This window comes from Rhinolophus sinicus, chromosome 16 (genome assembly GCF_057876585.1).
Source record: "Rhinolophus sinicus isolate RSI-liver-muscle chromosome 16, RSI-T2T, whole genome shotgun sequence".
NCBI lineage: Eukaryota > Metazoa > Chordata > Mammalia > Chiroptera > Rhinolophidae > Rhinolophus > Rhinolophus sinicus.
Window position 1 is genome coordinate 7297823 of NC_142516.1, and position 13210 is coordinate 7311032.

The 13210-nt window shown below is 57.1% G+C and overlaps 1 protein-coding gene across 1 annotated transcript in view; it reads left to right on the plus strand.

Moving 5' to 3' along the window:
• NIBAN2 (niban apoptosis regulator 2) overlaps positions 1–13210 on the plus strand; it is a 48937-nt gene that overhangs the window by 33329 nt on the left and 2398 nt on the right. Inside the window, exons 3-13 of the mRNA XM_019728629.3 lie at positions 449–577; positions 2343–2448; positions 3665–3832; positions 8356–8471; positions 9039–9143; positions 9234–9396; positions 10422–10609; positions 11541–11696; positions 12224–12340; positions 12570–12677; positions 12867–12978. Of these exons, the coding sequence (XP_019584188.2) occupies positions 449–577; positions 2343–2448; positions 3665–3832; positions 8356–8471; positions 9039–9143; positions 9234–9396; positions 10422–10609; positions 11541–11696; positions 12224–12340; positions 12570–12677; positions 12867–12978 (1468 nt within the window). The remainder of the gene's footprint in view (positions 1–448; positions 578–2342; positions 2449–3664; positions 3833–8355; positions 8472–9038; positions 9144–9233; positions 9397–10421; positions 10610–11540; positions 11697–12223; positions 12341–12569; positions 12678–12866; positions 12979–13210) is intronic.

The window sequence follows — 13210 nt, forward strand, 5'->3', positions numbered from 1 at the left end:
GCCACCTTGTCAAGTGTTTGTTACCCCGAGGAAAAACTGCCCCAGGTGCTGGGGCCTTCACTGGCCTGGTCTGTGAGCGTGTCCCCTCTGCTGGGGTGACTGCCCTGCACCCTCGCTGTAGTGGAGGTGGATGGGGACGCAGCTTGCTGCAGACGGCAGAGAAAGTTCCAGACCTGTCCTGAGGTAGCTGTACCTGCCTAGGGCCAGGATGGAGTACAGTCTTGTCTGGGTTCTGAATCATGGTGTCTGGCCCGGGTTCAAGTCCTGACATCACCACTGCTCCTCCTGGACCCCGGGAAAGTCCCTTCACTGCTCTGAGCCTCACTTTCCTCACCTGCCGAGTGGGTGTGACACAGCCCTGCCTCGGAGGCCTTCGTAGGTGAGCACGTGGGCACCACAGGCCAGGCTGTCACCTTGACGGAACCCATTCCCTTGTCCCTCCTCACAGGTGCCCCTGGACGAGCGCATCATCTTCTCGGGAAACCTCTTTCAGTACCAGGAGGACAACAAGAAGTGGAGGAACCGCTTTAGCCTCGTGCCCCACAACTACGGGCTGGTGCTCTACGAGAACAAAGTGGTGAGGCCGCCACCCCCCCGGCTCCCGGGCCCCGCACTGAGCCCCCGCCCCTGCCTGCCCCGCCAGGTCGTCTTCCCCTTCTACCCCCTCCCCCAGCTGTCCTTCTCCACGGTAGTTATCACGCACACCCCGTACTCCTAAATCGAAGACTCCAGACTCCCACCCTCACCCTGTCCTCCAGCACCCCCACTCCACTGTCCCCAGGGCCAAAGCAGAACCTCAGCACCCTTCCGTACCCCTTCCTACCTCCCCAAACCTGCTTGCGCACGGTGCCCTCTCTAAATCACATCCATCCAGGCATCCATCTCCCCCATAACCAACTCACTAGCTCCTCCCCGTTCCTCCAGGTCTCTCTCTTTGCAGGGCCCTTCCTTGCCCAGGCCTCCTCTACTTCGGCTTCGGGCTGGCTGGGCCTCCTGCCGCTCAGCTCCTCTGCGCGCAGCTTCTCTGACTGGCCGTCCCAGCCTCACTCTTCAGCAGCCATTCCCTGCCCAGCCCTGGGTGGTGGTCCTATCCTTTCCTTCCTGATCCCCCCCGTACCTCCTTGCCCTGCAGTGGGTAGATGTGTCCTGCTGAGTGTCCTTATCTTTGCTTTGGGCCCTTGGGGAAGCCCCATCTGGGTGAGTCACAGACCCATTTCTTCTACCAGACATTTCTCTAGAGCAGCCAGAGGACAGGCTTGAGCCCCCTGTTTCCAGGCAAATCTGTGCTAGCATAACACAGGAGCAACCTGTTGTCCCAGGGCCGTGGTTCTCAAATTGGTAGAATTGCTTGGGAATTGGGAATCGCCTGGAGGGCTTGTTAAAAAACCAGTGGCTTGTCCTGCCCCAGTTTGATCCAGGTCTGGAGTGGGGTCAAGAATTTACGTTTCTAACAAGTTCTAGGCTGCTGCTGATGACTTGGGACCGACCACACTTGGCAAATGAGTGCCCTAGAGGGTCCAGCCACTCTTGAGAAATGTGTTGAGTAGTGACACCTAGTGGCAGAGTGCAGCATGGCAGCCCTGCTGTATGAGCTACTGCAGAAGAACCACTTTTCTCCCCATTGGTGTAAGAAAGCAGTACCCAGACCTAATCTCCAAAGGCAACTTGTGTGGTTGCTCAGAACCTAGGACTTTGGTGGACAGTTCAGGGTTATGGTCAAAGACCCTGGGCTCCGTAGGCTGACAGGCCAGGTTCATGTCCTAGGTCCCCACTTGCTGGCTGTGTGAACTTGTGGCTAATAATGGTACCCACCTGCTAGATGGTGAGAGTCTGTGAAATGAAGCATGCAGTGCCCGGAGCACAGTGCCTGGTATGTAACAAACGCTCAGTTAGTGGTAACTGCTAATAAGAGGCAGTATTAGTAGCGATAGTGATGCTAGTGACAATAATCTCAGCATGCTTACTTGTCCTCGCTGTGCCAGGCACTGTGCTGACCATTTTCTGTGGGTTACCTCACTCTGTCCTCACACAGCCCTGTGAGGTAGGAACTGTTATTACCCTGGTTTTATAGCTGAAGAAACAAGCATAGGAGGTAAAGGAACCTGACCCTCGGTGTCACACAGATGGTAGTCAGTGGAGCCAGGATTTGAGCCCAGGGCCTGAGTCCAGGTCACTATACTATGTTGACTCTAGTGTTGGTCAGACTCCTCTTCGTCTTCTCTGTCTCGCTTCTTCCTCCCTTTCTTCCTTCCCCACCTGAGGCAGGCAAAGAGTTGGAGATGGGATTTACGCTTGGCCACGCCTGTAACCCCTAGGGTCCATCTCTCTTGCCCCCTCCTCAGGCCTATGAGCGGCATGTCCCACCCCGAGCTGTCATCAACAGTGCAGGTTACAAAATCCTCACCTCCGTGGACCAGTACCTGGAGCTCGTTGGCAACTCTTTACCAGGTAAAGGAGCACCCAACCTAGGCCAACATGTCCTGTGCAAACCTGGGGATTTGGCTAGGGGAGAGGGCAGCCCTGATCCTGGAGCTCCAGGCTCTACGTTTGCAGAAGGACCAGCTGGGCCGAGAGCTGGTGGCATTACCTGAGGCCATGCAGTGAATCTGGGCTGGAACAGTGTGGGCCCCACCCAAGTACCCTGCTTCCTGAGCCTAACCATCACAGCTGTGCAATGGGGATCTCACTCTCTATCCTTTCCCTTCCCTGAGTCCTTGAGAGATGCTGGGGAGAAGATGATTGAGGTGACCCAGCTTTGTAAACTGCTGAGTCAATACTGCATTTGTGAGGAGTTATTCTCGGCGCCCTGTTTCCACCCCACCCTGTCACAGACTCCCAGAAGCTTTGTAGGAACACATCTGCCTCTCAGATGATCTTAAGGGAAACCAAAGAGTGGGCGGGAGGTACTGGGGGTGGCGTGTGTGCCCCCAGATGGGACTTGGGGCTAAAGCGCCCCTGTGTGGCTGAGGGCTCAGCTGGAGTCAGCATTCCTGGATTCCAGCCCCTACCCTGGCTTTGTTTTGCTGTCTTGGGCAACAGGGCACTGAGAAGACTGACCTTGGGGTATTGTGTAGACCCCACGAGGTGCTGTGTGCAGCGAGCCCAGCACAGAGATGCAGACAGAGCCAGGGTGCAAAGAAGAACTGTCATTGTCCGATTATTAACAACAGTGGCAAGGTCATCGCTTAGGACCCCTTATCTCGCTGGATCTTGAATATCCGTGCAGTCAAAATAGAGAGAGAAAAATCCCCTTTTATTTATTCTCTATCCCGCACCCCACAAGCCTCCCTCCCTCCTTGGACATTTAAACCACATTTTGGCCTCCACAGATAAAATTTGAAAGGAAACCCAAGAAGGTAATGCTTGACCTTTGCACCCGAGGGCTCTGACCCTGCGTTATTTGTGCCTCACACGCGGAGTTTAGAACCTTCCCCAAGAGGGAGTGCATTACCAGCTCTAAGACATGGGTCTAGACAGGTGCCAGGGGATTCTGAGGCCCCTTTAGCCAGGATGTGAGGGCATTTTGGCTAAAGGATGCTGCCTCCTCACCAACTCGCTGGTTACCCCAGGACAGGCAGACCCTCTGTGGGCCTGAGCCTGGCCCTCAGATCGGGACCCCAGGAAACTACAGAGGGCAGCTGCTCAGAGGATGCTGTCTCCACAGGGACCACATCGAAGTCGGGCGCCGCCCCCATCCTCAAGTGCCCCACGCAGTTCCCACTCATCCTCTGGCATCCTTCCGCACGCCATTACTACTTCTGCATGATGACAGAAGCCGAGCAGGACAAGTGGCAGGCTGTCTTGCAGGACTGCATCCGGCACTGCAACAATGGTGAGTGGCCTTGAGGCCCTGGGGCTGTGCGGGGTGAGCTCAGGGCATCACCTGGGTTATTGCTGAATGGTGACACTTACTGGCTGAGAGTGGTGTGGCAACCCTGCTCAATGAGAGGCTCTCATTTTCCTTCTGGGCTTGCAAGAAAGCATTGTGATGCTATCCTTAACCTCCTTCCTTGATGGAAACAATTCTGTGTTGCTCAGGAAAAAAAGTGGGCAGTTGCTCTCAGATGAGTGTGCTCATTGTGCCCTTGGACCCTGGGTCACAGAATCACAGTCCTGATTCTGCCACTTTCTAGTAATGTGACCAAAGAAGACTGACTTACCTCTGAAATGGGGATATAATCCCTCCTGTCTGGGGGGTTTGTGAGGATTCACAGTGGAAATGCATTCAATTGTAAAACAGTTTTTATTTATTATATCCCCTTACCACTGACCTCTAGGTAGTCTGGGAAATTCGCTTCCTCCCTCAGGCCCTCAGTATTCTCATCTGTGAAGTTAAGAGGTCTCTTTTAGCTCACTCATTCATTCAACAAACACTTTTTGTGTCTGGGCACTGAGGATGCAACAAGGGAGGAAGATGTGGTCCTGGCCCCAGAGCTGCCAGCAGCCTGGTGGGGGAGACAGATGTTAAACAGATGAGGACACCAGAGGTGATGAGTCACAGCTGTGCTGGGTGCTGGGGGAGCCACCCGGGAGCCTTGAGGGTGTGAATGTCCAGGGGCGGGGCATGAAGGGGATCAGGGTGGTTCCCGTGAGGAGGTGATGGTTCAACTGAGACCTGAAGTTAGAGAAATAGTCTTCCAGGAGAGGGAGGAGAGTCCCAGAAAGAGGTAGCAGCAGCGTGGGGGAGGCCAGAGGCAGGGCAGTTTAGAGGAGGAACTGCAGGAGGCCCTGAAGTGGAGAGGGGGTGACCTGAAATGGGGCTGCAGGGGACACTGGGTTAGGTCAGGAGAGCCTTGCAGTGATCTGAGGGTTTGGATCAGAAAGGCTTGTGATTGTCTCCTGAGGGTGGGTGGGACCCTGAGGGTTTTTCTGCACTTGGGGAAGGAACAGCCTGTCCTGGACCCTGAACTACCTTCCTAGCGACCTGGCCTCGGGGCAGCAGAGGGAGGCAGCTGTGCCCACCCCGACCCTCCCTGCCGGCCTCACACACCTTGGGCTCAGCTCCACACAGAGGTGGACAGATGGTGTGGGCACCCACACCTGGAGGCCAGCAGCTGTGGTGCCTTGGCTCACTCCCACCCGTCCTTTCGACTCGCCAGAACCGCCTCTGCCCTGTCTGGAATCTGCCAGGCAGAGGAACCAGGTCTTCAGTCAGGCCACCCCCTGCCACCTGGGCTGGGCCCTGCTGCCCACAAAGAGCCTCCTGTTCCCAGGTCCCTGGGGACTGTGGGGCCTGGACTGGGTGGAGGCGATCTGGGCTCTGGCTGCCTGGCCTGGGGCACCCTCTCTCCTCCTCTCTTCTCCCTCCCTCCCCCCGCCCCCGCCCCCAAGGCCTGGCCCAGCTTCACCCTCTCCAGGTTTCCAAGACTAAAGGCTGACCTGGCAGGGTGACCCCAGGCCAGGTGGGGGATGGGGACAGAATAAAGTGAGGACGAGTCACCATTCGGGACCCCATGGGGGATGATAAACTGGGGCTTTGTGGGGTTGGTGGGAGGAGTAAATGAGCTAGCGCTTGGCTCCGTGCCTGGCATATAGCGAGTGCTCAGATGGGAGGCCAGGGGAGCCCCTTGGGTGTGGGTGCTGCGGGCAGGAGGGGACAACAGGGAGAGCTGCTGGGGGCGGGGAGGAGGAGGGAAGGGGCGTCCTACGGCAGGGCAGGAAGGTGTTCCAGAGCTAACAAGGCTGGTTTTAGCCAAGCCTTTCTTCTACCCTGAGGACTGTGGGAAAGTTCTCTTCTTTCTTCAGCTCGGGAGGCTGGGCCTGGAATTTGTGGAGCCTGGAATTGCTCACTCTGGGGGCTGCCAGGAAATGGGGGTGGGGTGGGGGGGGGGAAGGAGGCCAATCTGGGTGGACGCCAACTCATCCCAGGGCCCCCCTCACATCCTGCATTCCTGAAGTGGCTGGGGGTGGCTAGAGGCAGCTGGGGCACTGAGCTGAGCCCTGAGGGTGGGCCTGGGGTACAGAGGTCAAGGCCTCTTCCTGTCTGCTGCCCAGGCCTGAGGAATGCAGTTTCCTTTCTCAGCCTGACCCTGAAGACACCACAGGCAGGAAGTCTCCAGGTCTGGCTGGAGTCAGCAGGTCTTGGGTTCAAAACCCCGGGGCTGTCATTCCCTAGCTGTGTGTCCTTGAGCCAGTAACTGCCTCTCTGAGCTTCTTCTCATTGGGGATGTGGGGCTGAGAACAACTGTTCCTCACAGGACTGTTTTGAGGATTAGATGAAGGAATGTGTTGGAGGTCTTGAGGTGTCAGCCCAGGGTCAGTATTTTAGTCTGCTCTGGTGGCCAGCACAAACTGGGTGGCTTAAACAATAGAAATTAACTTTCTCACAATTCTGGAGGCTGGAAGTCCAAGATTAAGGTGTCAGCAGGTGAGGTCTCTCTCCTTGACTTGCAGAGGGCTACCTTCCCCGTGTGTCTTCACCTGGTCTTCCCTCTGTGGGCGAACGTATTGTGTCCAAATTTCCTTTTTGTCATAAAGACACTCGTCATATTAGATTAGAGCCCAGCGTAAGGACCTCATCTTACCTTAGTCACCCTTTAAGTCCCTATCGCCAAATACAGTCACATTCTGAGGCACTGGGGGTTAGGGCTTCAGCATATAAATTTGGAGGGACGCAATTCAGCCCTTAACAGCCAGGCTCATGGGAATAGCTCAGCAGGGGTGACCCTCACTTTTGTAAAACTCAGCAGCTCGGCGTGTAGACTTGAGACGTCCTAAGTGTCTGGCCGGCCAGAGCCGGGGCCCGGAACATGGGCAGCTTCCTTCCTGCTGCCCCAGCCTCACCTTCCGGCCACCTGGAAAGTGCCCCGGCCTGGCATCCCTGACTGTTGCCTGTAGCATGGAAATGCCCCGATGTGGGAGGGGCTGCATGTAATGCGGAGCCTGGATTTTTCCAGGCAAAACCTGGTCTCTGGGAGATTGTGTCCCTCCTGAGAGCCTCAGGGGGGTAGCACTGGCTCGAACACCCCTGCTCTTCTCTAGTCACTCCCGCCTGATGTCAGGTCCCTGAAACGCAGGCGAGAGACCGCCCCCATCCCCATCCCAGCCCAGGAAGCTGCCACTGCAGAGATGGGGGCTGGGCCTCAGTTTCCCCACCGCTGAGCTACCTTCCAGCTCTGACAGGCAGTGATTCCTGCCGTCAGCCGGATGTGTGAGGGGAGTGGTCCTCCCCACACCACAGAGGGGTTTTTTCTCTGTGGGGGTGACTCAGCCTATAGTCATTGCAGTGGGAGCTGGGGTTTCGGAGGCACAGGCTGGTGTTTCCCTTCCCTCAGCTCTGGGGACGCAGTGGTCACAGGCACGTGGCTGCCTGTCTCTGTGGTGTTTAACCACGTTCTTCCCTAAGTCAGATTTTGCAACTTCCTGCAGCTTGCCTCCCTAGCACGCAGGCGCTGGGGGTTCACTGACCCACCTCGCCAGCACAGGGGAGGTGGGCAAATTTAGCTGGGCCACGGCCACCATCACTGCCACCACCGCCACTGACAAAAATAAACATGGCATTTTCTAGTCAGATCCGGACACCCAGCGGTGACCAAGGTAGACCCAGGTCTGCCCACGGAAGCAAGAGCCATTACTCAACCGCCCTTATGAGTCAAAGGCGATGCAACTCCACGCTGGGGCTGCACTGCGGCCCCTGGAGGCTCCTAATGGGTGTGTGAGTCCAGGACCAGTCACAGTTCCTATTGTTCACAAGGGGAAACTGAGTCCCTTTGGGATCAGTGATCCAGAACCAGGTTTGGCAAACCATGTGTCCTGGGCTGAATTCGGCCACTGCCTAGTATTGTTAACCAAGTTCATTCACAGATGTCTGTGGCTGCTTCCGTGCATGCTGCAATGGCAGATTGGAGTTGTGGCAGAGATCATCTGGCCTACAAAGCTGAAAACATTTACTTTTTGGCTCTTAGCAGGGAAAAATTTGTAGGCATCTGATGTAGAGAGTAAGGGAAGGGGACGGGACTCCACGAGGATCTTGGGGTACCTCTGGCGCCCTCTCTGCAGTGTTGGGCAGCCTCCCTGGGAGGGTGGGATGGCTTCCAGCCCTGGTTCTGCCATCACTGCCCTTGGACTCTTTCCGGTGGCCCGACATCTGTGAAGCAGGGTAAATGACAGTGCCCATGTCTTGGGGTGATGGGGAGGACTTAAGGAGATAGGGGATACGAAGGGGGCCTGCCTTGCTTCTGCTGCTGGTTGGTGTCACTGCGACTACTCCTGTCACAGTTACTACAAGGGCAGTGGGGGTCACAGTGGGGGTGTGCATGCGTGTGTGTGTGTGTGTGTGTGTGTGTGTGTCCATTGGGCTTGCTGGAGGCCATTGCGCCATCCCTCTGATCTCCTCTACCTCCTTCTCCTGGGCAGGGATCCCTGAGAACTCCAAGGTGGAGGGCCCCGCATTCACAGACGCCATCCGCATGTACCGCCAGTCGAAGGAGCTGTACGGCACCTGGGAGATGCTGTGTGGGAATGAGGTGCAGGTGAGGCCAGGAAAGCTGGCAGGGAGACTGCGGAAGTTACCTCGGGGTCCAGAGGGTGGGTCTGGGCACAGAGATGGGGCTCTGGGGTGCTGCCGGTTTGGACAGACAACAAGCACAGATTTGGACAAATGGAGTCTGAGGTGGGTCATGCAGCTGGAGATGCTTGTTATTTTTTTGTGTCATTTACTGAGCACCTGCCCTAGGTCAGGTTCTGAGGTGCTGCTGGGAACAAGAGGAACGCAGTCCTGGCCCTCAGGGAGCTGTGTGTCTAGCAGGAGAAACAGACAGATAAACACACACACTTTCATGCAAGGGCAGGGGAGGAGGCGTGTAGTGGTGCAGACAGGGCGGCAGCATGTGCCAAGGCTCTGAGGTGGGACCCCTGAGCCTGAGGATCCTGCCGGACACCCAAGCAGATAAGCTCAGGGGAGAGGGGAGTGGCGATATGGAGCAAAGGGCCAAACCCCGAGGAAGTAGGGACCTGAGTGGCTGGGCCTGATGGGACGGGGAGAGGAGCACACCTGGATGTGCCCCAGCCCCTGCCCCGGCTCTGCCTCCCCGTTCTAGATCCTGAGCAACCTGGTGATGGAGGAGCTGGGCCCTGAGCTGAAGGCGGAGCTCAGCCCGCGGCTGAAGGGGAAACCGCAGGAGCGACAGCGGCAGTGGATCCAGGTGGGTGGGCTTGGGCTGGGGGCGGGGGCTGGAGGCTTCCAGCTGCCCAGCACCCTCAGCCTGGTGCTGACCCCGAATCTTTGCCCGCAGATCTCGGACGCTGTGTACCGTCTGGTATATGAGCAGGCCAAAGCGCGCTTTGAGGCGGTGCTGTCCAAGCTGCAGCTGGCCCGGCCGGCCATGGAGGCGGTTATCCGCACCGACATGGACCAGATCATCACCTCCAAGGAGCACCTGGCCAGCAAGATCCGAGGTACCTGCTGGGACCACGGGCCCCGGGCCTGGGCGGACCTCCTGTCTCTTTCGTGGATCCGGGTGCATTTCACAACTTGATTTATCGATTGTCTTAAAAAAATCGAAATCAAATCTGAGCGATTGTTTTTCTAACTCCTGTGAGTTGGCTGGTAGCTGTTATTTCTATAAACCCAGATCTTGAAGACCTAAATTTTTGTCAGGTTCAGCCTTCTGCTCATCTTCTGTCAATCACAGGTTTCTACCACATGTCATTTGACCAGACCTCAGCCTAACTCTGTGACGACGCACTTTCACGACATCTAACTTTTCCGAGTCCGTTTATGCTCCTTTCGGTTCCCAGCCAGATGGGATCATTTCGCTCCCTGCGCCGTAGCACATTGGCTGTGGGCAGTTTTAGCTGTCTGAGAGTTGTTCTCTACTAGCTGTATTCATTGTGAGCGGGATAAAGCACTGAGAACTGACATTTATTTTGTGGAACAAACAACACTAGCGGGGCAGAGGCGAGAGAGGGACATCAAAACATCCCAGAGTCAAAATGCTGTGGTCAGAGTGTCCCGGGGATGGCCCCTGTCCACAGGGGAACAGCCTTTTACGTGGTGACACTGAGGCCGCACCATTTCTGAGCAAGTTCGGGTTCAGTGTTTGCAAAACCCAGAGGCTCAATGAATCTACGAAAGTGTCTTCCATTTATTTTCTAAACAAAGGAGCAAGACCCCCAAAGATGTTTTTCTCTACCTTTAGCTAAGCAGAAAAACTGGCAGCACCTTTGGTTTAGCAGTTTTGTAGTTTCTTGCCATCCCAGGTTCAGAAATATCAGGGTCCAATCTGCCTTCCATGTTATTTTGCCTCCATGGCTTTCTTATCTCGATTAGCTAGCTGTCTCTAGAATCAGTGTTTGCTACTCTTGTCACCAGTGGTTTTCTTTAAAAAATAACCCAACAGCCTGCGTCTAGCCTCGGGGTCTGGGATGGCTGGGAGATGCCCCTGGAACGGCGGCAGCTGACTAGCTCTCTCTGGGCGCAGGCTTCATCCTGCCCAAGGCGGAGGTGTGTGTCCGGAACCACGTCCAGCCCTACATCCCGTCCATCCTGGAGGCCCTTATGGTGCCCACCAGCCAGGGTTTCACTGAGGTGCGGGACGTCTTCTTCAAGGAGGTCACCGACATGAACCTGAATGTCATCAACGAGGGCGGCATCGACAAGCTGGGCGAGGTGAGGCTAGCCCCCACCCTGGGCAGGGGGCGCCTCCTGGGTTTGGGTCAGGCCCCTGCTGTCAGCCAGGGTAGCCAGTCCCCTCCTGGCATAGCCTGTGAACAGATGTTCTGAAGGGCCGAGTGCGTGAAGCTGAAGCAGCTGGCTGTCCTCTTGGGGCCGGCAGGTAGAGGAAAGGGGGAAGTTCACCCCTTCCACCAGCCTTTATAAGCCAGTCGGGTTGCTAAAATGTCAAAGAACTTAACAGAGAGGGAGGGAAGGAAGGCGAGGAGGAGGGGAGGAAGGAAAAGCAACTTCAGCTATGAGTAACACAGGTATGGAGGTAGAATTAAATACATGCATGCCGTTTCGTGTACCCCACAAATGGAGACGGCCCAGCTCTCTCACTCTCCCTCAGTTATTTGGTTCTGGGGATGAACAACCTTCCACAGACCCCATATTGGGGTACTTGGCTGTCTGGAGTCCCACATGGTTGTCAGGTGCAGATAGAATTGATCCTGTAATCTTAGCCTCCCTAAGATTTCCATACCTCAAATTGGAGAGGCCACAGACAATAATCACAGAATTTGAGAACCAAAAAGGACCTTAGAAATCTTGAAAAAACATCTCTTGATTTTGAGGCTGAGGAAACAGGCTCACAGAGGATGCATGACTTGCCCAAGGTCACCCAGGGCCCCAGAAGGGACGTGAACCCTTTTCCCAGGTTGTGCTGCTGGACCACGGTCTTTCTGCCTTCAGATCTTCATCCTGTTCCAGGCCCTCCAGGGCTTACCCTTGTGGGCACCCCACCCCCCAGGTGGCCTTCCGAGGTGCTAGTGCTAGCCCCAGGGCCTGGACTCTGAGGGCCCAGGCAAGGTGTGGGTCTGTGGGGGGCTGCCTGGCCATGCAGGTGGCCCCAGCTCAGGTGCCACGTACCCCTACCTCCCCGCAGTACATGGAGAAGCTGTCCCAGCTGGCCTATCACCCACTCAAGATGCAGAGCTGTTATGAGAAGATGGAGCCGCTGAGGCTCGATGGGCTGCAGCAGCGTTTCGATGTGTCCAGCACGTCCGTGTTCAAGCAGCGAGCCCAGATCCACATGCGTGAGGTGCGCCCGAGGCTGCTGCCCCAGCACATCCCATATCCCTGCTCACCCCACACCCGCCTTCCACAGTCCCCATCTCCTGGGAGAGACGCCCGACCTTACTCCCTGGCCGCACCCTCATGTGCCAACTACAGCCACACAGGCCCCGCGTGCTCTCTCCTGCTCTGGTCTCACATCTGCTTGGGACACCTGTTCCTCCCTTCCCCTGGTTAATTTGGACTCATCTTTTAGGTCTCGGCCCAGAGACCCCTTCCTCCGGGAAGCCCTCCTGGCTCCCCAAGCCCTTTCCTACAGGACCCGTTTCCTGTTTCCTTGAGGCAGGGAAGGCCGCAGTGCCCAGCAGTGCAGTGTGCCAGCACACAGTAGGCACTCAGTAACGATGTGAGGGAGTGAACACAGTGAATGAGCACACAGGCCGCCCGCCCTCCCGGGCAGGCCTGGGGCAGTTGGCCGAGGAGCCCCTCGGAGGCGTGCAGGAAGGGCCTGTGGTCGCTCCGGGGCCTTCATGAGCCCCACGCTGTGCTCCACAGCAAATGGACAACGCCGTGTACACCTTCGAGACGCTTCTGCACCAGGAGCTGGGGAAGGGGCCCACCAAGGAGGAGCTGTGCAAGTCCATCCAACGGATCCTGGAGCGGGTGCTGAAGGTCAGTGGCCCTGACCCCTGGCCCTTGACCTGTCCTAAGTGTGGCCGAGCCCTGAACCCAGTCCCCGGGCTGGCACCAGGATTGCTGTCCCTACGGGCGGCGCCAGCCACCCCCTTGCACAGCTGAGGAAGCTGAGGCTCAGGTCAGACCTCCGGCCTCCCATCCTCCTGCCAGGGGCTGGTGGGGCCTACTGACTTACAGCCCTCCACGCTGTCCCCTTTCCTGGCAGAAATATGACTACGACAGCAGCTCTGTGCGGAAGCGCTTCTTCCGGGAGGCGCTGCTGCAGATCACCATCCCGTTTCTGCTCAAAAAGCTGGCCCCCACCTGCAAGTCGGTGAGTGTGCCCGGCCCCCACTCAGCCCAGCCTGCTCCAGGCCCTTGGCCCTGGCCCCCTCCTGGTCCCTGAGAACCAGAGTGGGCCTGACGAGTGTCCCCGGCGGGGTGGAACCTGGAGGCCCTCTCTCTGCCGGCCGCCCTGACCGCCCCTCTCTCTGTCCCGTGTCCGCCCCGCCCCGCCCGGCAGGAGCTGCCCCGGTTCCAGGAGCTGATCTTCGAGGACTTTGCCAGGTTCATCCTGGTGGAGAACACATACGAGGAGGTGGTGTTGCAGACCGTCATGAAGGACATCCTGCAGGGTGCGTGGCAGCCGCTGCCGGGAGGGAAGGCTGCAGAGCTGGGTGGGGTCGCCCTGCCGCCACCCGGATTCTTATTGCCCGGAAAGTGATGAAGGCAGCTGCCCACAGGTCTTCCTGGTGGGGTCAGAGCTTGTGGGCTAGGTTAGATCCACTGTTAGTTATGTGGCCCTAGGAGGGTGGCATCATGTCTCTGCTTTTTGTGGGTCCTTGGCATTTCGGGGAGTGTCAGAGT